This window comes from Dasypus novemcinctus, chromosome 4 (genome assembly GCF_030445035.2).
Source record: "Dasypus novemcinctus isolate mDasNov1 chromosome 4, mDasNov1.1.hap2, whole genome shotgun sequence".
NCBI lineage: Eukaryota > Metazoa > Chordata > Mammalia > Cingulata > Dasypodidae > Dasypus > Dasypus novemcinctus.
In genome coordinates, this window is record NC_080676.1 from 43,991,477 (window position 1) to 44,016,712 (window position 25,236).

At 39.1% G+C, this 25,236-nt stretch overlaps 1 protein-coding gene across 1 annotated transcript in view; it reads right to left on the reverse strand.

Annotated features, from left to right (window-relative positions):
- Positions 1 to 17,860, reverse strand: part of LOC101442210 (solute carrier family 2, facilitated glucose transporter member 2-like) — a 28,546-nt gene extending 10,686 nt beyond the window's left edge. The window contains exons 1-5 of the mRNA XM_012527653.4: positions 17,648 to 17,860; positions 11,217 to 11,309; positions 7,569 to 7,828; positions 2,684 to 2,808; positions 293 to 408 (exon numbers count right to left, since the gene is read on the reverse strand). Of these exons, the coding sequence (XP_012383107.3) occupies positions 293 to 408; positions 2,684 to 2,808; positions 7,569 to 7,828; positions 11,217 to 11,309; positions 17,648 to 17,662 (609 nt within the window). The 5' untranslated portion in view covers positions 17,663 to 17,860. The remainder of the gene's footprint in view (positions 1 to 292; positions 409 to 2,683; positions 2,809 to 7,568; positions 7,829 to 11,216; positions 11,310 to 17,647) is intronic.
- Between the last annotated feature and the right edge of the window lie 7,376 nt (positions 17,861 to 25,236).

Genomic DNA, 25,236 nt, shown 5'->3' on the forward strand with positions numbered 1-25,236 from the left:
AAGTATTGAAATTTCCCATTCCTTGAAATCTGAATAGAATATTTTAATTCTCAAATATATAGCTCCAGAACTTCAAGACTGCCTGGAGGCTCCTCAGGTCAGGTCCAGGACCCACTCCACAACTCCAAGGAGAAAAGTGAGGAGAGATAAAAATTTAGCTTTGAACAAAAAGCCTGTGTCTCCACATCACCTTCACCACCACTGGTGGATTTGGTTTTTCTCTTTGTGCTGATCTAGTGAGAGCAGACAGAGAGGGAGAGGATGGATGAAGTAGGGGATGGGGTGTTTTTACCTGACTAATAAGAATGCCGGTGACGATGGCCAGCTGGTGGCAGGTGCCAAGAGCGCCCCTGAGAGAGGTGGGAGCAATTTCACTAATGTACATTGGAACCAGGACTGATATAATCCCTGCAAGAAACGGGAATATAAAAGTTAAAGTACAACCAGTACTATCTCAGTAATAATGACTTTCTGTAAATCCAATCAATATCCTGACCGAAAATCCCCCTGAATCCATTGGAGGGAAAAGCTCTTGTGTCCAGCCTGGGAAGCATTTTCCAAAAATAAATATATTGTTGGTAAGACCCCAAATGAAGTTGTTGTTGGAAATGTGAATAGAAAGAAATGGTTAGTCATGGATTTGGTAATCCTTCACAACATTGTCTTAATTAGCTAAAGTTTATTTAAATATTATTTAGTTTAGATAATAATACATTAGATTGTCTTCAGAAAAGAGACTGAAGAATGCTTTGATAACATTCTTAATCTAAACTCATGAGATTAAAGTGGGTTAGAAAATATGTAGACTATCCTTTTTACCTGAGAGAGGTGGGAAATGACTTGCCCAAGGTCACAGTGCAATAGAGCCTTGGCATGAGAACTACAGGCTCTATTTGAGTTTGCACAATGTGGTGGTGCCTCCAGACCACTGTTAGGGGGTGGTGGGGTGTAGATAGATGGGAAGAGGTTAAGGAACCAGGGACTCTGGAGATCCTTTCCCCCAATCACTTCACCCAGAGCAACCTAACTCCTTCTTTATTCTTACCAAATATTAGACTTCAGAATAGATTTTATTTGAGGAAGGTCTTTTGTTGATTAAAGGACTACAAAAAAAAAAAAAAAATTGAAACACACTAGTCACTTCTGCCTCTGTAGCTTTCTTAAATGCAGATGTATTCAGTCATGTTGAAAATATTGCATAAAAAGGTGAGAGACTATGAATAAGTCATGGGTGAATTCATTATCTGGCATTTTCTTAAGAAATTTAAAATAAGATTTATTGGAGGATTCCTCTTAAGAGATTGCCTATGAAAGGAAATGGATGGTCTCTGTGTTATGGGTTATAAACTGCATTTTTCAGGAAGGAAAGCAAAGTTCTGAGTTAATTAATTTATCAAAGGTCCAGACAGAAAGAGACAGAAACAGTGCCAGAACTGATTCACTCTAAACCCAAATCTCTCTCTACTATGTGTGCTGATTTTTCACCTTGTAAAGCTACCCTGACCTTCAGTTATTTGTATTAACACTGACAATTTGAAAAGACATTTAATTAAAGTTATTAACTTCAGGATATTTTAGACTTGTGCTTCAATTGATCACTTAAAACACTTCTGCTCTACAGGTTAAAGTGTTATAAATATGTAATATGAAATTTTGTGCTTCCCCGACAACAATACACACAAGCATGCATACTCACAAAACCAGAGGTCACACCTATTTATAAATAAGACTGCATAAAATAGTGTGTGTGTGTTGAGTGTGTGTGTGCTTGTTGGTGGAGATTGGGCACTGGGCATGACCCATGGATATTAGTACTTTGAAAGGCTGCTACAATTATAGGATGATAGGTTAAAACCTCAGCCCAGAGCAGTCAAAATCAGGCTTCCTTGGCATTAGAGGTTAAAGATTTGATGATTGGCTTTAGAGCTGAGTGACCTTCCTGCTCATGCCTCTGCTGGTCTGTAGCTTTGGGAAGTTTGAAAAGCTGTTTCCACAAATGAATGATTCCTGCTATTCGAATGTGAAGTTCACAGAGGAGTCATCTTCCTCCACCTTGAGCTCCTGGTCAGTAATTGTCTATCTCCTTCTGCCCAATTCTCTCTCCCTTCAGTCACCATGACTTTACCACTTCACCCAGCCACGTATGAAATCAGACAGAGTCAGGAAAGATGGACTGACAGATGGGCCCGGGGTGTCAAGGTCTTGACAGGTAAGAGATACAGAAGCTCAAGTATCCAGATAGACCCGAAAGGCAGAGTTTGGTGTTCTGGATGTAGCAGTCTTCTCCTATTTCCTGCCAATCAGGAGTAATGACAGCTGGCATCTCTTGAATCCTCACTGTATGTTTGGTTCTATCTTCAACATTTTACTGTATTCTCACAACCACTCCATGAAGTATATGTTATTATCATCTTCATTTAAGTGAGGAGGAAACTGAGAGCCAGATTTAAGTAATTTGTCTGAGATCTTACATTTAGCAATGGTGTCATTGCCATGGACAAGAACATAGCATCACAATAACCATTTACTGGTCCCTACCCACCATGACCCAGGACTTTGACTTTGTTCTATTATCTTTCTCTTTTGTGACACCACTTTAGGCTAAAAAAAAAAAATCCTTGCATGTTACCACATCTTATTTTAGAATATCTCAGACAAAGATGTGTGTGTGTGAGAGACTTACCACAATAGAGTCCTGATATGCCTCTTCCTGAAATGATAAGAATGTGAGATGGTCCCAGTTTTGAAAGGCCCATCAAGAGAGCTCCAACTAATGCAAGACAGTTAGCTACCCACAAAGCTTTGATTCTGAAATTTGAAAAAGCAAGGATTATAAATTCAGCACTGAAACTTGATAAATGTGTTTACTTTCAGAGCATGCTATTAACCTGAGTGACTATTTTACTTTCACTGTGAAAACTACTTAAGGAACTTTAAACCAGAGTACTGCTTTGACTTAACTATGAACTAAACCTTATAGAAAAAATAATATTGATGATGAGAGAATCTTGGTTACACAAGCTTTCCCTTCACCTTTGCATGGAGACAATGCAGTACTTGTGATGACTAGTTTAACACTTCAGACATTCTTTCAAATAATTACTGTGGCAGTTTGATATTATTTATGCATTCCAAAAAAGAAAGATTATGTTTGTAAACTGGTCTTTTCCTCTTGGCATGATACACTTTGATTGTATTTGATTCAGCTGAGATGTCTTTGATTAATTATGTTAAGATTAGGGCTTTGATTCATCCAGTCAGTAGGGTGTAACACAGGTTTAGCCCCACCCCGTGATGGGCTGCTATTACCCAGCATGCACTCAAGCAGACAGACAGAAGAAGAAGAGAGAGAGCTTTGTCAATTTTGATCCTGGAGACACAGAAAGAGAGGGAACTCCACAGATACCACAGAAAAGAACTTCGTCAGCTTTGATCCTGTGGCCCTGGGAAAAAAACAGTCATTCAGCTGATAGTTTACAGCTAACCTTGTGAAGAGACCAGAGCAGCTGATAAGGCCCAAGAAACCAGGCAGAGATTACCCACCATCTTGCTTCAACATGTGGCAACAGAATTTGGTGAGAAAACAGCCTTGAGTTGGACTCTTTAGGGCCAAGTAAACATATGCTTTTACCCAAAATAAATACCCTTTATAAAAGCCAACAGATTTCCTGTACTTTGCATCAGTAACCCCTTTGGCTGACTGAGACAGTTACTAATTAAGTTTGTTACAAATTGATTGATTTATATAATACTTCTTTAGTAATAGCTAAATTAAATTCTATAGTTGTAAATCTGAGATTCCTAGTTTCTTTGTTGTTTTTTTTAATGGTACAGGTTTTTAGTTGCAGATAATGAGAGGAACTTTCAATGTTAATTTTCCTTTTGTGAGAATTATGTGGAAGTAAATTAATACATACTTTTACTTTAAGCCTTATTGTAGAGAATTATTTATGTTGTATGCCAGCATATTTCCAGGATCTAGGAATAAATTCAACCAACTATATAATAAAACTGGCCTTAGTAAAAAAAATATCATTTCAAAATTCAGCATATGAAAACTGAAACGCATTTGCAAGTATGTCATGTTTTTATTTCTGTGATAGGAAAGTGAGATACACAAAAACCTTCTATAAGTTAAGTAGATGACATTAAGCTTTATTAAGGCCAATAAAAGAATTCGAGTGGGTAGGTGTGGAAATGTTTGCTTCATGAAGAAAGGTAAACACCTCATTATTATGCTCTTGTTTGGGATTAAATCATTTTCCAAAAAAGGCTTGTTCAGGTTCCAAACCCTGGTCTTGTGGATATGAACCCATTTGTAAATAGGACCATTGAAGACGTTGTTAGTTATTATTATGATAACACAAATTTGTATTTAGTTTCTGTCCAGACTGAACAAGAGTGGGCCTTAATCCAATATGCTGAAGTCCTTATAAGCAAGAAAATTGGACACAGGGTAGGAGCCATGGGGAGCGGCCAGAAGCTGGAAGTTAAGAGAACCCGGAGAAGAATGCAGATGACACCACATGAGCATTGCTAAGTGATGGAAAAGCCAAGGAGCCCCAAGATTGTCAGACAGCCAGAACATGCAGATTCAGGAGGATGCAAGCCTTCTTACATCTGAAACCATGGGCAAATAAATTCCTGTTGTTAATACAACCCATTGTATGCTATTTATTTTAGCACCTCAGAAACAAATAGGGTTCAATGTTTCAAACATTGCTGGGTGAACTTTTTCTAAGCAGCTATAGTTAACAGCAGAATTTTTAAAAAATAGAGAGGGAAACAGATGTAGCTCAAGTGGTTGAGTGCCTGCTTCCTACATCTGAGGTGCACACAAGGTCCTGGGTTCAATTCCTGCACTGGTGCCTCAAAAAAAAAAATACTATATAATCTCATACAGCAATGATTATATGAAAACCAGGTGGTAGGCTAAATAACGCACTTCTAATTCCCAGACTCTGTGAATATGGCAAAAGGGATTTTACAAATCTGATTAAGTTAAGGATATTTTGAAATTAGCCTAGACTGTACATGGAGAACTAATGATATAATCACAAGTAAACTTTTAAGACAGAGGCAGAGGGAAATACTACTGCAGAAGAGAAAGTGACTTGATGACAGAAACAGAGATTGGAGTGGTGCACTTTGAGTGGAAGAACAGACAACAAAATAAGAAACAGAGGTGCCCACAAGAAACTGGAAAAACGCAAGGAATGATGACAGACAATCTCCCCTCAGAGCCTCCAGAAGGGTCCAGCCCTACTGATACCTTGATGGTAGCCTGATTTCAACTTCTGACCTCCAGAACTGTAAGACAGTAACTTGTGATGTTTGAGCCATTGAATTTGAGGTTATTTGTTAAAGCAGCAATAAGAAACCAATACAAACCATTTGATGGAAATGAATGGTAAACAATTACCAACTACCTTAAGGCAGGGGAAATAGAGGTATTATTTTTTCTCACATTGTCGATGGGGGAAAATGTTTTAGAGACTTCAAACAACTTGCTCATTTTCACACAGTAAGTGATAGCACTAGGACTTTCTGTGAGAAACAAAAGCTTAATGCATCATTTTTATCAGTTCCATTAAATTTCAACCATTTTTTATAAAAAAGCATGCACGTGTATTCAAAGGAAAGCTATGTATGCCTTCCTTGACTCATGTCTGGGTTCCCCATACCATGTTCTGCCTGGCCCCCATATGGGGTTTTTAAACTGTAAGTGCACAGCCCCTGGAAAAACTCCACTTGCAAACCTGAAACAATTAAATATTGGCTATAGACATTATGTACTATTATGTAAGTGCAAACAAAGACTTCCTTTAGCAATAATGGAAGGAATACATTTTTACTTATTTATTTTTAACTGGTAGAGAAATGACCCTGGCAATAAGGAAAAATCATGTCATCTCCTAGTGATTCTCCCCAGGGGAAAAAAAAAATGTTTTATGGGATAGCTTGAACTCTTTTTTCTTAATTTTAAAGTTCAAATTTTGAATTTTAGGGCTGTTTTTCAAGGAGGATCATTTTTCTGCTGGGAAGTGAAAGAAGCCTCACTTCTAGTTTATCATAGACCACAATATAAATGGCCATTTGACATGGTTTTGGTGTCTGATTATTATGATGCTAAATCGTAAGGCTTAAGAGAACCTGTATTCTAGTTCCAAGATTAGGACACTAATGAAATGTTCTAAGATAAATTACCACACCTGTCAAAATTTCATTTCTAAATTAGGGTAAACAATGGTTTCAGGGATGGGAAGAAGTAAAAATATCAGTAACATCTAAAAGAATTGGTGTGTCCATATTTTAAAAATTAATTTAATTTTCCTTATTTTGATTTTCTTTAGTTATACTCTAGAAAAGTCCCCATTCACTGCTTATGACAGATTGGTACAAATGAAAATTGATGTTTAAGAGCTCTGTATTTATTGATTCTGATTTAAAGTTTGACTAAACACCATTAAGTTGGTAAATATGTGAGAAAATGATCATTTTCTTTTATGGTAGAGGAAAGTCCCTTTCATAAAAGAATGAGAATAAAATTTGGGTTACCATGATACCCTTTATTTAAGAAAACTTCTGGTAGTCTTATTATGTAAAAGCTCTGATACAAGAGGAAGAAGTTATCAGAATTTCAACAACTAGAGAGATAAAAATTATAATTTGTACTGCAATTGGTAAATGAATTGTAATCCAGAATTATGAAGCTAGTTGCCCAGATAGTTATTTACACATTTAAAGGCTTTTGTGTTTTTCTAAATTTTCTGTATCTGGCCTATATTGTTTTTACATTCAGAAAAAGTGTAATTAGTACAGAAAAACTGAGCTCAATGAGCAGGAAATGAATCTAAAGAAAGCAATAATTATTTGATTTTCTGATTTTATTTCTTCTCTATATAGGGGTGAAATCCCTATGTCTTTTAGTATGTCATGATTAAGTGATACTTCAGGGTAAAAGAGTTCCACTGAGCTTTTAATCCAAAACACCTAATAGAAGCAAGACAATGACACCACTGCTTCATCTCTGGTTGGGGCTTTGGGATAGCAGTAGTAGCAGCTAGAACCTCCATACTAAGTACACTGGGCCACTGTGAGTTTGGGATACTGAAAGGACCCAAGGCCTTGGCTGATCCAAATGCTAAATTGTCATTTGAAAATGAAAAATTAGACGATTGAGAAATGGAGTGATTTGTTAAAGCAAACAGCAGATTCCCAAGTTAAAAATTCCAGTCTTGGCCCTTCTCCTGAGTTCCTGACTTAACCATTTGTGCAGTGGCTTCCTATCACAGTTTATAACTTACAAAGCAGAGAATCAAAACACTTATCTTGAAATATACATCAAACCTACTTTTGCTGTAAATACCTCCACATTTAACTAGATTGTTGAAACAACTTTCTCCATTGACCTGAACTAACATGGACCTGCATTATAGGTCATGAATTGGACAAACAACTCTAAAACTATCCCACAAAAGGAAAGAGCTTATCTTTCTAAACAAAGTCTAACAAAAGCAATACATTAAAGTTTCTGTGTTTAATGCTTATTTATGAAATTCTCCTACCTTCCAAGCTTGTCCCCAAGCAACCCACCAAATAATGATGCAATCATTCCACCAATTGCAAAGCTGTATACAGACAGGGACCAGAGCATGGTGATCAGTTGAGCAAACTCCATACTCTCTTCCTCGTCCCAAGAAGTTGGGATGGGGTTCATTGTGTGTGGGACTGTGGGCACGTCCTCTGTGCTGTTGACAGTATATTCGTTGGTGGCCTTTTGGTCATCCATCGTGGTCAACACAAGTCTATAATGGGATTCAATTACCTGAGGAAATAAAGAAAAATAACTCCAATATTTTAAACATGCCAGATATATTGTTTTTGTTTGTTTTTCCTTTAAAACATTTGTTAGGTATTCAAATGGGGTCATCCCAATTCTGTGTTATACCCATATAAACATGGATAATTTTATTTATAGATGACCATATCTATAAAACAGTTATCACAGATTTAGTGGCAATGGGAACCAGGCATGAGACATTTTGAGATTATTTTATGAACCCAAAAAAGAGAAAACTTATGTTCCTAAACTAGGTTGGACTGTCAGAGGACTTGACTCAGGTTGAGTGTCTGTCCTTTGCTGGGTCTTATATAAAATGGACACTCTCTCAAGAAGACATAGGGGAACAGAGAGAGCGCCATCATTTTTGATCTTGAAGCTCTGAGTCTTTCACCTGACAGTGTGCAGCTGACCTTGAGAAGAGAACAGAACAATTGAAACTGATATAGAAGACCTAGAAAGAAATGAGCCCTATGGCAGCCTACAGCTTAGCATGAGGATACCCAGAAGGGAAGACTGAACCCTTGCAGAGATCACCCGTTACCTTGCTTCAGCAGGTGGCAGCTGAGTTTGGTGAGAAAGTAGCTATTATAGTACCTTGAGTTGGAATGTCCACAGCCTTGGGACTATAAGCATTTTATCCAAATAAATATCCTTTATAAAAACCAACAGATTTCTGGTGCTTTGCATTGGCACCCTTTGGCAGACTGATACAAGGCAGGAATAAATAAGTGAAGGAGGCAAGAAGTACCCTGATGACTAGAGGGAAAAAATAGAGATTACTAGGGAGTAATAAGGATTGTGAAGCAGGAGAGCATTTGTCTCATCTAATGGGCGAAAATGTGAGACTAGTGTTGCATGAACTTTAAGTTTTTAACAGAAGCCAGAAATATGAATGGTTATATAAAATTCTCCAATGTTTACATGCTGGCATTTATTCAAAATGAAAAGATTCTGCAGGCTAACAATAGGCACATTTTCACACTAGTTTGACTTTGCACCGAAGGGTTTCAATTGGTTACATAAATATTTTTAACAAAAGTATAAAAAAGCATACAAGAAAAAAGATTGGGCAATTTAAGATGAGGCCAGGAATGAAGTTGGTATACAAAATTCATATGCTGGCTACCAAATTCTTGCTCAAAGTGAAACACATACTTAGCAATGAATTTTCTAACAGCCAGTGCGAAAGTGCAAAGCAGGGAAAACCATCAGGTACATGGCTGATGAATTCCAAAGATTAAAACCATGCAATGGCCCTTGAGAAGGTACTGAGCCCTGAAGAAACTTTCTCCTATGGGTCCTCATAGAGTTCAGTGTATAAAAGGAAGAGCAGTGTTCAAAACTAAGTTTCAGGGAGCCATATTTTACAATGTGCTCATACAGGCTAATATCATACCAAAGTATAACTGAGAAACAGCGTGTCCTTTGGGTCATCTTCCTCCTGTGTCATTCCTCTCAGTGATGGTTTGGTCACTATTCAGTGGCAGCGACCTGGGCTGGTACTATCCCACAAGTACCTGGAATATAGCTCTTCTAGGCTGTGCAAAGTTCTATGTGCTAAAGTCAACTGAGTGAGGGGGAGACCTGACATCCTGTTATGATGAAAGAAGCCTGACAAAGACATTCGCCTCATTAGAAGGATGCCCCAAATGAATAATATGCATAAACAAGGGCTAGAAGAAATTCTCCAAGGTGTTCTCAGCATTTTCTCTTCACGGTAGAATTATGGTGTTCTTATAATTTGTGCAATAGGCATGTTTTATTTTATAATGATAAAAAAGTGTTACTTTAAAGTACCTTAACATAATTCCAAATGTCCTTCAGCTAATAAAAAAATAAAGGGCCTGAATGACCATTCTTACGTAAACATATTTAAGCAGCTCTTTAAATACACAAAGGGAATGAGCCACAGGAAAGCACTGATCTGATGCCAGTGGGGGGATTCCTGTTTTCCACTCTGGCTCTGGGCTTTGGATGGAAGGAGTGGGGAGCACTTAGCCTAGTTTTCTCTCTGGGACTGGAGAGGCTAGTTTAGCCAAGGATGTGAAAAGGACTTCCAAAAAAAGAGAAAAGACTCTAATAAGTCTAGGTTATGGTGAAGTTGGACCAAACTTCAGGCATCTTAAAACATTGTCAAATATTCATCATCACCCACAGAAGAAAGATGCCATCCAGGTCTCCTGACCCTCCAGCACTATTCCCCTGTCCTCTCAGCCTTGGCAAGGCCTGCTGCTCTCATGGTGATAACTGATGCACATGTTTTGGCCCAAAGAACAACCCTTTTCAGGTGATGGATGATGGCCAGCACACATTCCGAACATTCACATGCTGCAGGATCTTACACCTTTCCTTGGAGTCTAATGCTGTACGAGAAGCAGGAGGGGCAATGACGAGATTCATAAGAGGCACCCAACAAGTGCTTATACCCTCCTCACTCACTAACCAGTTTATTAAGTTCCTTTATTTTGACAGTAATTGTGTTTGGCACTGGTGATAGGAAGAGGAACAAGGTAGCAGTCTTGCCCTCAAGGATCTGATAGAATTAGAGCAGAGCGGAATTAACTCCAGGTCCCCCTGGCTTGTAGATGTGGAAGCTGGGAAAAATTACATCCCTCTCCTGTCTATCCATTAGACACCACAGTCTTGGTACACAAAGCACTTGAGAACATTTTAGAAATGATTTGAATTACTTTTAAATAATAACCATCCAAATAGCCATCATAAAGGAAATCCAAACTTTGTTAGACTTTCTGAATATTCTTCTGAAGTTTTATATTATTTTGCTTTGAATTTCCTAAGGGAGATGGGAATGGGGATAAAGAACTCTAAACTTTCTAGTGCTTAGGTCTCCTAAAGGTTTTCATCTGGACTGGGAACAGGAAAAGTAATTTTGTTGGAAAGATAGAAGTGGAGGGAGTGTATATTAAAGCACCTGGTGCATAATAGATAGGTGTCTAATAAATGTTTGTGCACTGAAGGAAATACATCCTTCTCTCATTTCCCCTTATTCCCTGGAGTTTTTCATCCATATGTGATTGGAACCTCTGAATGAATGCTGCATTGAACTCTCTCCTTTTCTTTAAACCTCCCAGGGCACATGGTTTTTTGACTGGAGTGTTCTGTGAACTCAGCAGATAGTGGAATCAGCTCAAGAATTACTTATTAAACCCCTTCTTCTCCTGTGAGGAATGTTGACTAAGGAGTCAAGGCAAAGTTATCAGCTTTGGAGACATGCACCTCTTACCTGACAGAAGGCCAGGATTACCTGGTGTCCCCCATGTGGGCACACTTAATTCCTTGTCCAAAGAACAGGTGAAATCTTTCTGTCACTGACTGCAGTTGCCCCAAAGAACTTAGGTGTTTCACTTGCCTCTTGAGGTGCGTTGATCACATAAAAGTCATATCCACACTTGAAGGAACTCAGCACCGCAGTGAAGACAGCAAAAGCCAAGGTCCCAGTGATCTGTGAGGATTGAAACACAGGGCAGGGAATCACCCAGACTACTTCAGTTGCCCATCCTGCTTTCGGTCTGCAGCTTGCACTTTTTACAGGTTTCACAAGCTGGTTCTGTATCCCCACTACTCATTTACAGTATACCCTGTGCTTCCAGCAGGTGAGGGCCATCACATGAGTACTTGAGAGCCATCCATCATTTCCCCTACATTACTAATGCTGAAAAAAGTCAGGGACAGCTTGTTTCAGGCAAGAAACCAAACATCTTATATATATATATATGTGTGTGTGTGTGTGTGTGTGTGTGTGTGTGTATTTCCATATCGATATGGAAATATATATATATTTTTTTACAGCATTCAAAATCAGGATGGGAACTAGAAATGATGCTGACCAAAGGAAAGTTCAAAGGTAAAAACAGTCACATCAAATGAGAAATCAGTTGTCAAAGAGCAGGAAGCTCCCCTGGGCATTGCTATTGTAGAAAAATGTTTTAGTACTTGTACAATATGCACTGATCAGCATTTATACATCCACATCAACACGCAGGGAAAGATATATTTCAAGATTTGCACCTACACATTTAGCAGATTGAACCTGTATCTCTGGGTTAAGGGAAATTATACCCACTCCCACCCCCATTCCATGTAGCTACAGTAAAACAATGTCAAAAAGGTAAGAGCCCTCATCCCCTTCAACTCTGCAAAGACCCTTCTAACCATCCTAGAGAAATCCTATCATGGGTACAGAGAGGCACTTAAAAGGACACTCAGTGCAGCAAGTTTTTTTGGCAATATAAAAAATATGGGAATAACCTAAATGTCAATCCATAGAAAAATGTTTAAAAAGATTGAAACCCACCATGGTATAGAACACTACGTAGCAGTTAAAAATGATAAGGTTATTGTTATGCACTGACTTGTTAAATTGCAAAGGCGGTTGTATAATCTCAATTTTTTATTAAAAAGAAGGCTTAAACACGAGTATTTTTTGATATGTGCATATATGTATATAATTAATAGAAAATTTTCTTAAAGAACCACTAGCAAGATAATAACTTTAGGAGAGGAATATGAGATTGGAAAAGGAGGGTGAAATGGTATTTTTCTCTTTCTATTATTAGACATTTTATAAGGAAAATATTTCAAATATAATTACATAATTTAAAAATTAAAGAGTATGATATAAAGTCACAACTTTGTTGAATAAATGAATGAACAAATAGCTCATATAAGTCAATATTCCAGTAGCCATTCTTTCCTTTAGTGTGACCCAAGCCCCTTCATCTGTAGCAGCTCCAGTTTTTCTTGGATGTGGGGGATGGATGTAATTCCCCCAACTCCATCATATAGAATGGCTTCTTATCCAGAACCCCTCATTCCCCAATCAAGATAGAAATCAGAAATTTCTAAGCATCATCATCAACAAAGTGTTATCACAGAACCACATGACAGAGCCTTTGAAGGTGTGTAGCCAAATGGTTCTAAAAGGAGAATCTGCTTGAAGAGCAGGGATTAAGAATATGTAGGTTTACAAAGTCGCAATCTTTCTGCTACTTCATAATTAATTACTGATAGTACCTATGCAGACTACCCCTCTCAACAAATTCCTCCCCTGAAAGAAAGGACTCAAGAACTGAGTAAAACAATGTATGATATGATATGGTGATATATTATATATATATATATATAACCCCAAAATGTATATATACACATGTTTATGTATAAATAAATATAAACAATATATATAATATACAAGCACATTTCTTGCTTTCTTTCTTATGTATGGTATATGTGACCACCAGAGATCTTTGAATTATCTTATAAATTATAAGTAGATATCTAAAACTCAGTGGCTCAGACATCCAAAGCCAGGATGGGGTTCTATTCATTTGGATGGTGGTTTGTCTTCAAATTCTTCTTCTTCTCAAGCTATTTTCAAATAGAAAACTTCATCCTATTCAAAGGTAGTAACTCTTTTCAGCAGTGATGGAAATAGTAACAGCCTTGTCAGGGCTTAACCCACCTCTCTCATAATCTCCATCAGCTACCCCTCCCCAGTTCTTTGTTGTGGATAATCTGATGTTTGGTGCAGTGCAAACACAGCTCTAGGGCCCAACATTGATTATTTACACTTACTACAACATGTCCGGCATCCTGTTCAGTGATTTATGTGGATAATCTCATTTATTCTTTGTATTTGTGTTCTATTGCTAACATAACAAACCATCATAAACCTGATGGCCTAAACAATGCAAATTCATTATCTTACATGCTGAAGGTCTGAAGTCTGGTATGGGTCTCAGTGGACTAAAATCAAGATGTCAGCAGGTTTTGCTCCTTTCTGGAGCCTCTAGAGGAGAATTTGAGTTGAGAGTAGAATTTAGTTCCTTGTGGATGTAGGACCAAGGTCCCCATTTATTAATACTTCTTGGCTGTAAACCAAGGGCCGTTCTCTGCTCTAGAGGCCACTGCATTCCTTGACTAATGGCATCTTTCTTTCATTTTCATAGCCAGCGATGGGCAGGTCAAGTCCTTCCCCCCTCTCATCTCTGATCCTGACTACAGCAGGGAAAGCGCCTCTCCTTTTAAGGACTTGTGTGAGTAGATCGGGCCTCCCCAGTAATCCGAGATAACCTCCCTATGTCAAGGCCTTAAATGTTAATCACATGTGCAAAGTCTCCTTTGCCATGTAGGGTGACTTATTCCTGGGTTTTGAGGACCAGGGTGTGGAAATCCTTGGAGGATCATTATTAACCAGTAGTATCTCCATTTTGTGGATGACTAGTTAGGTTAAGGTTTCACTGCTAGTAAAATGTTGAGTAATGACTTGAATCCAGAGTCTATACTTTGAACTACTAGGTTCTTCTGCAACCTTGATTGGTCAAAAACAGATGTTCAAAATTCTAGAACATTTAAAAACTTAGGAACATAATCTTTCCAAGTTAGGGAAAAATTTTACCGCATATATCTATAGAATTTTGTCCATTGTGTTGCTGAAGCCAAATCACTGAAACCCACAAATCCCCAGTGCTTTTTCCCACCACCCACTTCACAAATCTTTTTCCCTTTCTCCTACCCATAGAAATCTTTTGAATGTCTCAGAGATAAAACCTGAGGGTGTAAAACCCACTCAACTGTTCATCTGTGGTTGAGCTATAGAAGGACCTTAGGGTCCTCCCACCACCAAGCCAAGGGCCATGACACACCTGTCCAGTCTCTTCTCTCTATCTCCTCTTCTTCCTTCTGGCAGAGAGTCTTCATATATTTTGTCACTAAGCACCTGCTACCTCCTACTCCATCCCTGGTTGTCTTTTTGTGTGTGTAAGTTCTGGCTCTCTGCCACTTTCCTTATCAGATAATAATATAGTTCTTTTTATCCCATTTTAAGAATCCCACCAGTGACCACACCAATGGTAGGCTATGGAAATGGGAACTGGGGGTGAAGGTGGTACCTGCAGTAGATTTGCTTCCCCATAATCTCCATCAGCCTCCTGTTTTATGCACGAAAGGCACAATCTCAGTCACAACAGTGTTAGCTGTCCTTATATTATTTTGATAAAAATAAAAGTTAATTTTCAAAGACAGATGTACTCTGGAGCTCCCACCTCATTCTCTTCCAACCAGATGGTTCTTGCTAAGTCCTTCCTATAGAAATCCTAGAACTTCCTCCATGATCAATTCTTATGTTAAAGCAGGGGCTCTTAACTTTTTTGTGCCAGCAACCCCTTTACTAGTCAGGTGAAAACCAGGGACCTCTTACTAGGTCCACACTATACTGTGCATTATTTAATAAATATATCACACCCACACCAACATATCCCCACAAAAATAAGGTGGTTTCTTATGCATTTCAGTAAAACCTCATGGACCCCTTATTAAGAACCCCTGTGTTACAGGGATAACAAAAATAACTGTGAAGAACTAGGAAAGTTTTGAAATGTGCAGAGACCCAGGAGTGTGTTAGAGTCACTGTTCTGACTTCTTTTCAGAGTTAACACTGGTGCTGTCCACCAGAGCATGCAGTCCCCCATTTCAATTCCCCAAGAAAGATATTTCCTCTAGCTGGCCAGGTAAATAGCAAGAGATGTTCTCTACAACTCTAAGCAGGTCTCTTGGATTTCTTAGAAATGTCAAGTAATGTGATTATCCCAAATATCCGAGTCTTGGGACTATGTGATTGCATTTACTTTTTGCTTTTTTTTTTCCTTTACCTCTTCTTTTCAGGGTTAATTTTCCTCTCTGAACTCCAAGTAAACTGTCTCCTTGTTTCCCACCTTTCTTTCTCCAACATTGTGAAATGAAAAACACTGATCGTCATAGTCAAACCTCCTATGTTGCTTTGGCATTAGACTGGTCAGAGTAAGGTTTTGTTTATGAGAGGGGAAGTTTCTGAAAATGACTAAGTGTGAGTAAACTCTGTTGACCACTGCCATTCAATCTAATTAATATCCAAGTGGTTGAAACAAGGATAGTGCATAACAGCTAATAATAACAGTGAGGATTTAGGATCATACTCTCTCCAGGGTTAGGTTCTAAGTGGTTTGCTTGTATTAACTCACTCACTTCTCTCCACAGCCCTGTAGGTAAGGATTATAACCATCATTTCACTTGTGGGGAAACTGATATGGAAAGGTTAAGTGACTTGTCCAAAGGCCACACAGCTAGTAAGTGGCAGATCTTCAAATCTTTTCTCTTAATCATTTCACAGACTATGATGTCTGTACTTTTAAAAGACCAGTGTGATTTAGAGCTTAACAATTTTAAGTTGGAGAAACTAGATTCCATATCCAATTACAATATATGATGCTGGGCAAATATGGGAGGATAGATTAGGCAAGTGGCTCAACGTTAAAACAAAATGTGCTGTTTAATTTATGTTTTGGAAGCCAAATGGGTTTGATGAGCTAAAACCCATCAAGAGGCAGAATCAAGACTCAAGAGGCAGAAAGTATAGGTGAGTCCCAGGCAGGCCCCTATCTTCTCTGAGCCTCAGTTTCTTTGCCTATAAACTAAGTATATTAATAGGTAACACATGGGGATATTGTAAAGACTAAGTAAAATTTAAAATATGACCTGCCAATAAACAGTGAAAGGGCTATAAAACAATTGCATCTTTAGTCACATCATCATCTCATTAGTTGCAGTTTCTAAATAATGGTTACTACAGCTATTGATGTCTACCACATCAGCCTTTCATACATCACCAGTGATTTTCATGATAACACTTGGAAGTACATCAAATTAGCTCCGTTTTACAAGTCTCAGAAAGGGTTAAGTGGCATTCCCAACACCACACAGCTAGTAAATGGCAAATACTCTAGTACTGGAACCCAGAGTGGATGTTCTTAAACCCCCACTAGTAAATTTTCAGCAGTACTGGTTTACCAGGTAGGAGGAGAAGCTTATACCCTTCTTCCCTAAACCGTGTGCTGAGAAAAGCTAAACCAAAGATAAATTTGCACTCAACTGTGGAAAAGACCAGGGGCGCACTGAATCATAGAGTTTTCAAACTTAAAGGGACCTAGAGGGCAGATCTTAGTACAATCCCTTCAGTTTTCAGTTAAAGCAACAGGTCCCCACAGGCAAGCTGCCTGTCTCCAGCACACAGCACATTATTTAGCATATTCAGAATGAGAACCCAGGTCTCAGCCCCTCAGCCCAGTGCTTAGCCCATTTTTTTCAAGTTCTGGGTAGATTCACAAAGCTAAGAAATACTGCACTTCCCATCAGCTCTCATTCTTCATGAGTTCCACTATTAGACAATTTTATCCAGAAAAGTCCTACCACAAAACCACACAATTCCTAAAACAGCATAAGGGAATTTCACTATAGTTTTATGAATGTAGCATTGGTACAATAATGCTATTTAATATCCATCCAATTTTCAAAATTTTCCAACTGCTCCTTCTAGCTTCTTTCCTCCTCCTTCCATATTCCAATCCAAGATCATTTCACTTAATTGTCAGGTCTTCTTAGTCTCCTTTAATTTAGAACAGTACTTCCATCTCTTTTGTCTCTAATACATTGAAATCTTTGAAGAGCCCAGAACAGTTGTCACGATTAGATTCACAATTACCAAATTTTTTGTTTGTTTGTTTGCACACCTTCAGTAATATGGTTACACAGATTCACTTGAGAAAAAGTTATGAAGGCTAGTTAGAAAACAGCAAACATCTTTCAAACCCAGCTTTTAGCACCCAAATGAACTATCAAATGGCTAGACAAATAGAAGCTTTTAAACTATGATCACTACACCCAACATCCCATACTCTGTATATTCAGTGACCTGAGCAATTTATTCATTTTCACAAAGCCACTTTCAAAATGAACACAATGCTGCTTTACCTTACTGTTCGTCATTTTATGGGGTGGGAGTCCTCCTCTTACTTCCAGGTCCTGTAGAGCATGGTACTACAAGCGTCGGGGTAGCCACATTGACTTTCTTGCACTTTCTGCTCTCCTCTCACTTTCGGCAGGGGAAGCGCTCGCCCAACAGTCACAGCAGTCTATACTCAAGGGACGATTCCTTATAATCATTTCACAAAGGCATGGCATTCTGTGGGAAAGGCTCTTTATCCCGTCGTCATAAACGTTACGGTTTCTCTCTGCCTAGCTTTTGAACCTTCCCTCTGAGCAGTGTTATTGGCCTTAAGAAGGGCGTGGGACCGGTGAGTCTTTAACTTCGCGAGCTTGATGCCATCCCGCGCACAGCGCCGCCAGGAGCTGTTCTCCTCTCCCATTGGGAGAGCCAGCTGCCACTCAATAACGGGGGTGGGACCTTGAGCCGCCGGGACAAGCTTCTCAGGTTTAGCGACTCTTTCTCCAGGGCTGCTTTTGCTGAAAAGTGAGTGATCAGAGCATTATTTAGGGATGGGCTGCAACTTTACCTCCCGTGCGGGGAGGAGAAATTCAGTAACATTGAATTGGTTGAGTTAGGCCTCGGAGAACTGATGTTGGATTTCAGCGTCGCGGGAGAGTTTGCCTTAGCGCCCACCCGAGGAGGGCGGGTCTGGGTTGCAATTGGGTGTCTGGGCGTTTCCTGGCCGTGGGACTCTGCCAGGCTTTTCGCGCTTTGCTGCTAGGGTGGGGGAACTCGGGGAGGTGCGCCAGCGCCCAAATCACCCAGAAACCAACGCTGGACATAATTGAATCACCTTTGTGCTTGTTCTTTTGGTTTCATACATTAAACTCCTCAGGTCACATTCTGTTTATCTTTTATTAATCTTATTAGTTAGTGGATGCCAACAGCTCAAGTGCTGATAGCTTCTTAGGGCAGAAAAGATTCCCTCTCCTGTTTTAAAAATTCATTTCCTTCCCAAAATGGGGAGGAAAAACCCAGCTACCTCAGCAGAATGCATTCCACACTGTTGAGGTCATTTGTGGGTAAAGTGCAAAAGAATCTCTGGAGAACCAAATGAAATGACTTCATACCAGCCTCAACCAAGAGTGCAAGAGAACATCAGAAGGTTCCAGTCCCCTGAAGAAGGCAATTGTATTTTTTTTCCCAGTATTTTCCCTTTAAAACATTTATTCAAGTATATCACTATCACTCATATGTAAATGTATATAAATAATAAGTGTATAGTGAAAGTTGTGAATTAACAAAATAAACATGCATAACATCATAAAGGACTCTTATACCCTACCACTGATACCTTGCACTGTCGTGAAACATTTTTAACTAATGATGTAAAAGCATCCTAAAATTTGTACACTAATCAAAGTATCTTACATTTGGTGTATTTTCCCCCCAACTCTCCCTATTATTACTATTTTTTCTATCATTCATACATGAACATAAATAAACAATAAGTATATACTAACAGTGTGAATTTAAAAAGCAAACACGCATAACATCATACCATGGTCCCATACGTAAACAAACCCACCACCAAAACCTTGTATTGTTGTGAGACACTCGTTACAGATTATGAAAGAATATCATCAAAATCTTACTACTAACTATATTCCATATCTAACATTTGGTGTATTTTCCTCCATTCTGCCCTATTATTATTTTAAATATATTTTTATTAAAGAAATTGTGAACTTAAAAAACATGTACATGTACAGAATTCCCATACAGCACCCTTTCATCAACACACCATATGGTGGTGGAACATTTGTTACAGATTATGAGATAATATCATCAGACTATTACCACTAACCATGATCCAAGGCATATATTTGGCACACTTTTTCCATACTCCCCCATTATTCAAGGGACGAATAATACATCTTTGGCATAGATGCATTGCTGTTAACTACAGTCTATAGGTCACTCCAGTTCTATTTTTCCCATGTTTCTCCACATTCCCACACCCTGCAATAGAGATGTATATCTGCTCTAGCTCACAAAGGTCATTCTTGCCTCTATAATATCAACCACAATTCTCATCCACCACTGGATTTACTGTTTTATTCAGTTCCTAGATTATTCTTTCAATTGAAATGTACATCCCTCGACTACCCTTTCCAGCCACATTCCCTTTTATAAACCAGCTGTTACTCACTAAAATGTGTTACCATCATTTTTGAAAGACAATCTTGTCATATATAAGATTCTTGGCTGGAAGTTTTTCTCTTGCTGTATCCTAAATATGTAATACCGCTGTCTTCTTGCCTCCATGGTTTCTGATGAAAACTCGGCACTTAATCATATTCAGTATCCCTTTTATGTTTTTCATTGCTTTTCTCTTGCTGCTTTCAGAATTATCTTTGCCTTTGGCATTTGACATTTTGATTAGTATGTGTCTCAGATTTGGTCTATTCAAATAGATTAGGATGGTAGTACATTGTGCTTCTTGGACATGGATATCTATGACCTCAATAAGGTTGGGGAATTTTCTATCATTATTTATTTAACTATTTCTCCTGTGCCTTTTCACTTCTCTTCTCCTTCTGGGACACCCATAACACGTATGTCTGCATGTCTCTTGCTGTTGTTGAGTTCCCTGAGACCTTGTTATAATCCCTTGGTACCAGGGAGTCCCATCCCTGGGAGTCATGTCCCATGCTGGGGGAAGGCATTTAATATGCTGAGTTTGGCTTAGAGAGAGTCCACATTTGAGCAACAAGGAGGCTCTCATGATGTAACTCTTAGGCACCCTATAATACTAGGCTGAGTTTCAATTTTAGAAGTAAAGTTTTTTAAGTACAGTCTTCAATATCCAGGGCACATCAATGAACCATCCTCCTTCACTAGTCACTGCCCCTGTACTCACGGGGTTCTTGCTGTTCCATTAGAGAATGTGGCAGAGTTCCCTAGGATAGGAATTCAATACTCTTTCACCATAACAGTGCCCCATGAACACTTGTGCACATTATATGCCTTACATATATGTCCCAGGTGAGGCTCCTCATGCATCCCCCATCACTGACCCTGCACCAATAATGCTCCCCAGCTAGAGTTGTAACGCTTCTGTGATCCAAAATTTCTTCAAAAATGAAGCCAATAAAATAACAAAATACAGTTAAACAATGAAATAGTAATGATAGTTTTAAAAATAAGATACAAAAAATTTTAGAAATTTTAAATTTAAAAATTTGGAATAAAAATAATGAAAAAATATTAAGACAAAAATTTTTTACTTTGTCTTTCATTGCTTTAAGATCTGTTGTCTCATATGTACAGTGACATTTTCTTCTGTTTATTTCCCAAATGTCTTATTATTTTCATTTTGTCTTCAAAGAAGTTTTAGGTTACCCAACATCCTCCCCCCTTTTCCCTTCCCCTATTAATAGTATTTTACACATGGATAGTACATTTGTTACAATTGATATGCAATATTAAAACATTGTTACTAACCGTGGTCAATGATTCTCATTATGGTTTACACTTTGGAACATGCACTTTTATAAGTTTTGATAAATTTAACTTGGCCTGTATCCATCATTGCAAGATCATGGAGGACAATTCCATTGCTCCCTAATGTCCCATGTTCCATCTATTCTACTCCTCCATCCCCCTCTCCATAGGACCACAGCAAACACCAAGCTTCACTACTTGAAGAACAAGATTCATAGTTACTTGCAAGATTGAGGGCTTGAATTACTGGCCTGTCCTCCCGTGTTTGGTGCTACCTATGCTCTCAAGAGATTCCCACATTTCAAATAACAGGACTCCCCAGGATGGGAGTCCAACACCTTTGCACAGGTTATGTAGTTCTCCACCCACTGATATAACCCATTATGACAAGATGAACACTCACACACTCCCCAGAGTCCTGCCCCAGGTGCAACCTGTCCCAAATGCTCCCCACATCCATACTGTAAACCAGTAACCCTCCTCTGCCACATTTGCCCAAAGAAAATTCCCAACATTGCAGTTTCAACCACATACTTGTAAATTCCCAGAGTTCACTTGCTCCATCCTACAGACCTCCCCCCAATTCCATGGACAGCCAAATACACTCTCCCCACCCTATCCTCCTCCCAAACCAGTAACACCCGGGCCAATAGTATCACTATACCCCTGTCTTATCCTATTCACTCCACAACTACTCACTTCCACCTTATCATAGATTTCCCCCATATGCATGTTGGCTCACAACCGTCTTCTTCCTTTCTGTTCCTGTAAACCTATCTTCCAGATTCTAGCTCAGAGAGTCTCCTCAATTTGCTTAATTCATATCAGTGAGGTGATGTAATATTTGCTGTGTAATATTCCATTTTATGTATATACCACATTTTATTTATCCATTCATCTGTTGATGAACATTTGTGTTGTTTCCAACTTTGGCAATAGTGAATAATGATGCTATGAACATTGGTGTGCATATATCTGTTCGTGTCCCTCCTTTAATTCTTCTGGGCATATACCTAGCAGTGGGATTGCTCAATAATATGGCAGTTCTATAGTTAGCTTCTTGAGGTACTGCCAAACTGTCCTCCAAAATGTCTGTACCATTCAACATTCCCAGCAGCAGTGGATCAGGTTTCCCATTCCTCCACATCCTCTCCAACACTTGTCCTCTATTTTTGAATAGCCACCCATCAAATGCATATAATTTGATAGCTCATTGTGGGGGTTTTTTTTTTTTTGCATTTCCCTAGTACCTAGTGATGTTGAGCATCTCTTCATGTACTTTTTAGCCATTTGTATTTCTTCTTTGGAGAAGTGTCTATTCAAATCACTTGCCCATTTGCGGTCACCCCTCAGGCTGAAGTGTGGTTTGCTGGCCTGGCGGGGGAGCGGCCGCAGTAGGCTAGGGTGGCTGGTCGGACTCACCGCCACCCCTGAAGGGAGCTTGGCATGGGCGCAGAGTGCCCTCGGGTCTCCCCTTCTCGGCAGCCATGCTTCCGCGGCCGCCCCTCCTCCCGGATGGCGCCACACGATGCCTTGTGGGGCAGCACCCTTCTTCTTCTTTCTCCCTGCGCAGGCGCAGGGCGGAAAATTCCAGTCCGCCTTTTCCCCTCCCCCCGACAGCAGCAACAGCCAGGCATGGGCAGGAAACTCAAGTCTGCCCTCTACCCCAGCAACAGCAGCCACCAATCCCTAAACCCTGCCACTTCCCCCAGCAACAGCGACAGCCAATCCCTAACCACCACCCCTCCCCCTTCCAGTACCTCCCACTGACCTTTCTCCGGCAACCAATCAGAACAAGGTGTGGCTTCGACCAATCAGCCTTCCCCAGCCCCTATAAAACTGTTGCCTCTCCCTCAATAAAGTGGACTTGTGTGTTTACCTTCTCTCCGCGGAAGTTCTTCTGCCGTGCGCCCTCCAGTCCTGAGAGCCCCCGACAAGGGCTTGGCCTCCCTTGTCCCCAGTTCGTCGCCTGCTTCTCCGGGCGACCCCTTCGTCGCCGGCTTCACCGGGCGACCCCGTCAGCTGAACCGCGCAACCCCTGTGAGACCGACCCCTCATCTGCTGCCGGACCGACCGCTCGTCCCAAGTGGGAACGACCCCTCATCCCAAGTGGGACCGACCCCTCGTCCTAAGCTGGACCGACCCCTCGTCTGCAGCCATACCCCACCTCTACCGACCGAGCAAGCCGCCGCACCCATTTTTTTTTCATTTATTGAAATATATCACTCATACATAAATATACAAAAACAATAAATGTATAATAATTATGAACTTACAAAACAAACATATATAACATCAAACAAACATATATAACATCTCACCCTACCACCAATAACTTGCATTGTTTTTAACCTTTTTAACTAATAATTAAAGACCATTGTCAAAATATTCCTACTAAACAAAGTATTTTTCCCTAACCAATCTAATTATTATTATCTTTATATCATTTATATATAAACATACATAAACAATTAAGTGTATAGTAAAAGTTGTGAACTTACAAAGCAAACATGCATAACATTATTCAGGGGCCCATACATCAACACTCCACCAACACCTTGCATTGTCATGAGACGTTCATTACAAACCAAGAAAGAACATAGTCAAAATCTTACTACTAATCATAGTTCTTTTCTTACATTTGGTGTTTTTTTCCCCCAACCCACCCTAGTATTATTTTTTAAATATATTTTTTATGATAGAAGTAAACTTATAAAACAATCATGCACTTGTACAGAATTCCCAAACAACACCTCTCCATCATCACACCACATTGTGCTGTGTCACTTGCTACAGATAAAATATCATCTGATTATTGCCATGTCCATAGTGTACATTTGGTTCACGTTTTCCATACTGCCTCAGTATCAACACAGTACATCTTTTGCATAGATGCAAAAGATCACTACTAACCATAGCCCATAGATCACTCCAGCTGTATTTTTCCCATGCTTCTCCATATTCCCAACACCCTGCAGTAGTGATATACATTTGATCTAGCTAACAAAGGACATCCTTGCATCTGTATCATCAATCACAATTCTCACCCACTTCTTGGTTTACTGTGCTATCCAATTCCTAGATTATTCTCAAGCATTCTGTCAACTGGCATTTATATAATTAGACTACCATTTTCAGTCACAACCCCATTTATAAATTAGCTGTTACTCACTTTGTGCTACAATCCACTATATACATTTCCAAAATTTTACAGTAAAGCTAATTAAAATTTCTGCATACATTAAATATCAGTAGTCCACTCAGTCCTTCTCTTATCTTCTTTAAGAATCCATCACCTACCACCAGGTCTTGAAGATATTTTCCAATAATTTCTTCTAAAAGTTTTATGGTTCTGTCTTTTATTTTTAGTTTTTTGGTACATTTTGAGGTAGTTTTTGGATAAGGCATGAGATAGGGGTTCACTTTCCTTCTTTCAATTATGGCTGTCCATTTCTTTCAGCACTATTTGTTGAATGGATTGTTCTGCCTGAGCTGTGTGAGTTTTATTAGGCTAGTCAAAAATCACTTGACCATACCTGTGAGGGTCTGTTTCTGAAACATAAATTTGGTTCCATTGGTCTATTCTGTCTGTCTTTAGGCCAGTACCATGTTGTTTTTATTGCTATAGGCAGGTATTATGCTTTAAAGTCTGGAGATGAGGGTTCATTTTTCCTTTTCATGATGTTTCTGGCTATTCAGGATTCCTTATCCTGCCAAATTAATTTAATGATCATGTTTTCAATTTTTTCTTTAATTATGGTGGAATATTTATCAGGATTACATTAAATCTGTGTATCAACTTGAGTAGAATAGACATCTTAATGATATTTAGTCTTCCAATCCATGAACATGGAATGTTCTTCCAGTTATTTAGGAGTTTTTGATTTGTTTAACACTGAGTTGCAATTTTCTGAATACAAGTGCTTTCCATCATTGGTTAAGTTTATTACTGATTATTTGAGTTTCATCTGTCATCTTTTATTTCCACCACTCTTTTGACACTTTTAGTTACTTTTATGATATAATCTTCATTTCTTTACTCTCTTCCAGGCCCCTCTCTCTTTTCTTTTCAGGCTCTTGAACACCCTTTAGTATTTTCTGAAAATCTGGTCTCTTGCTTAGAAAT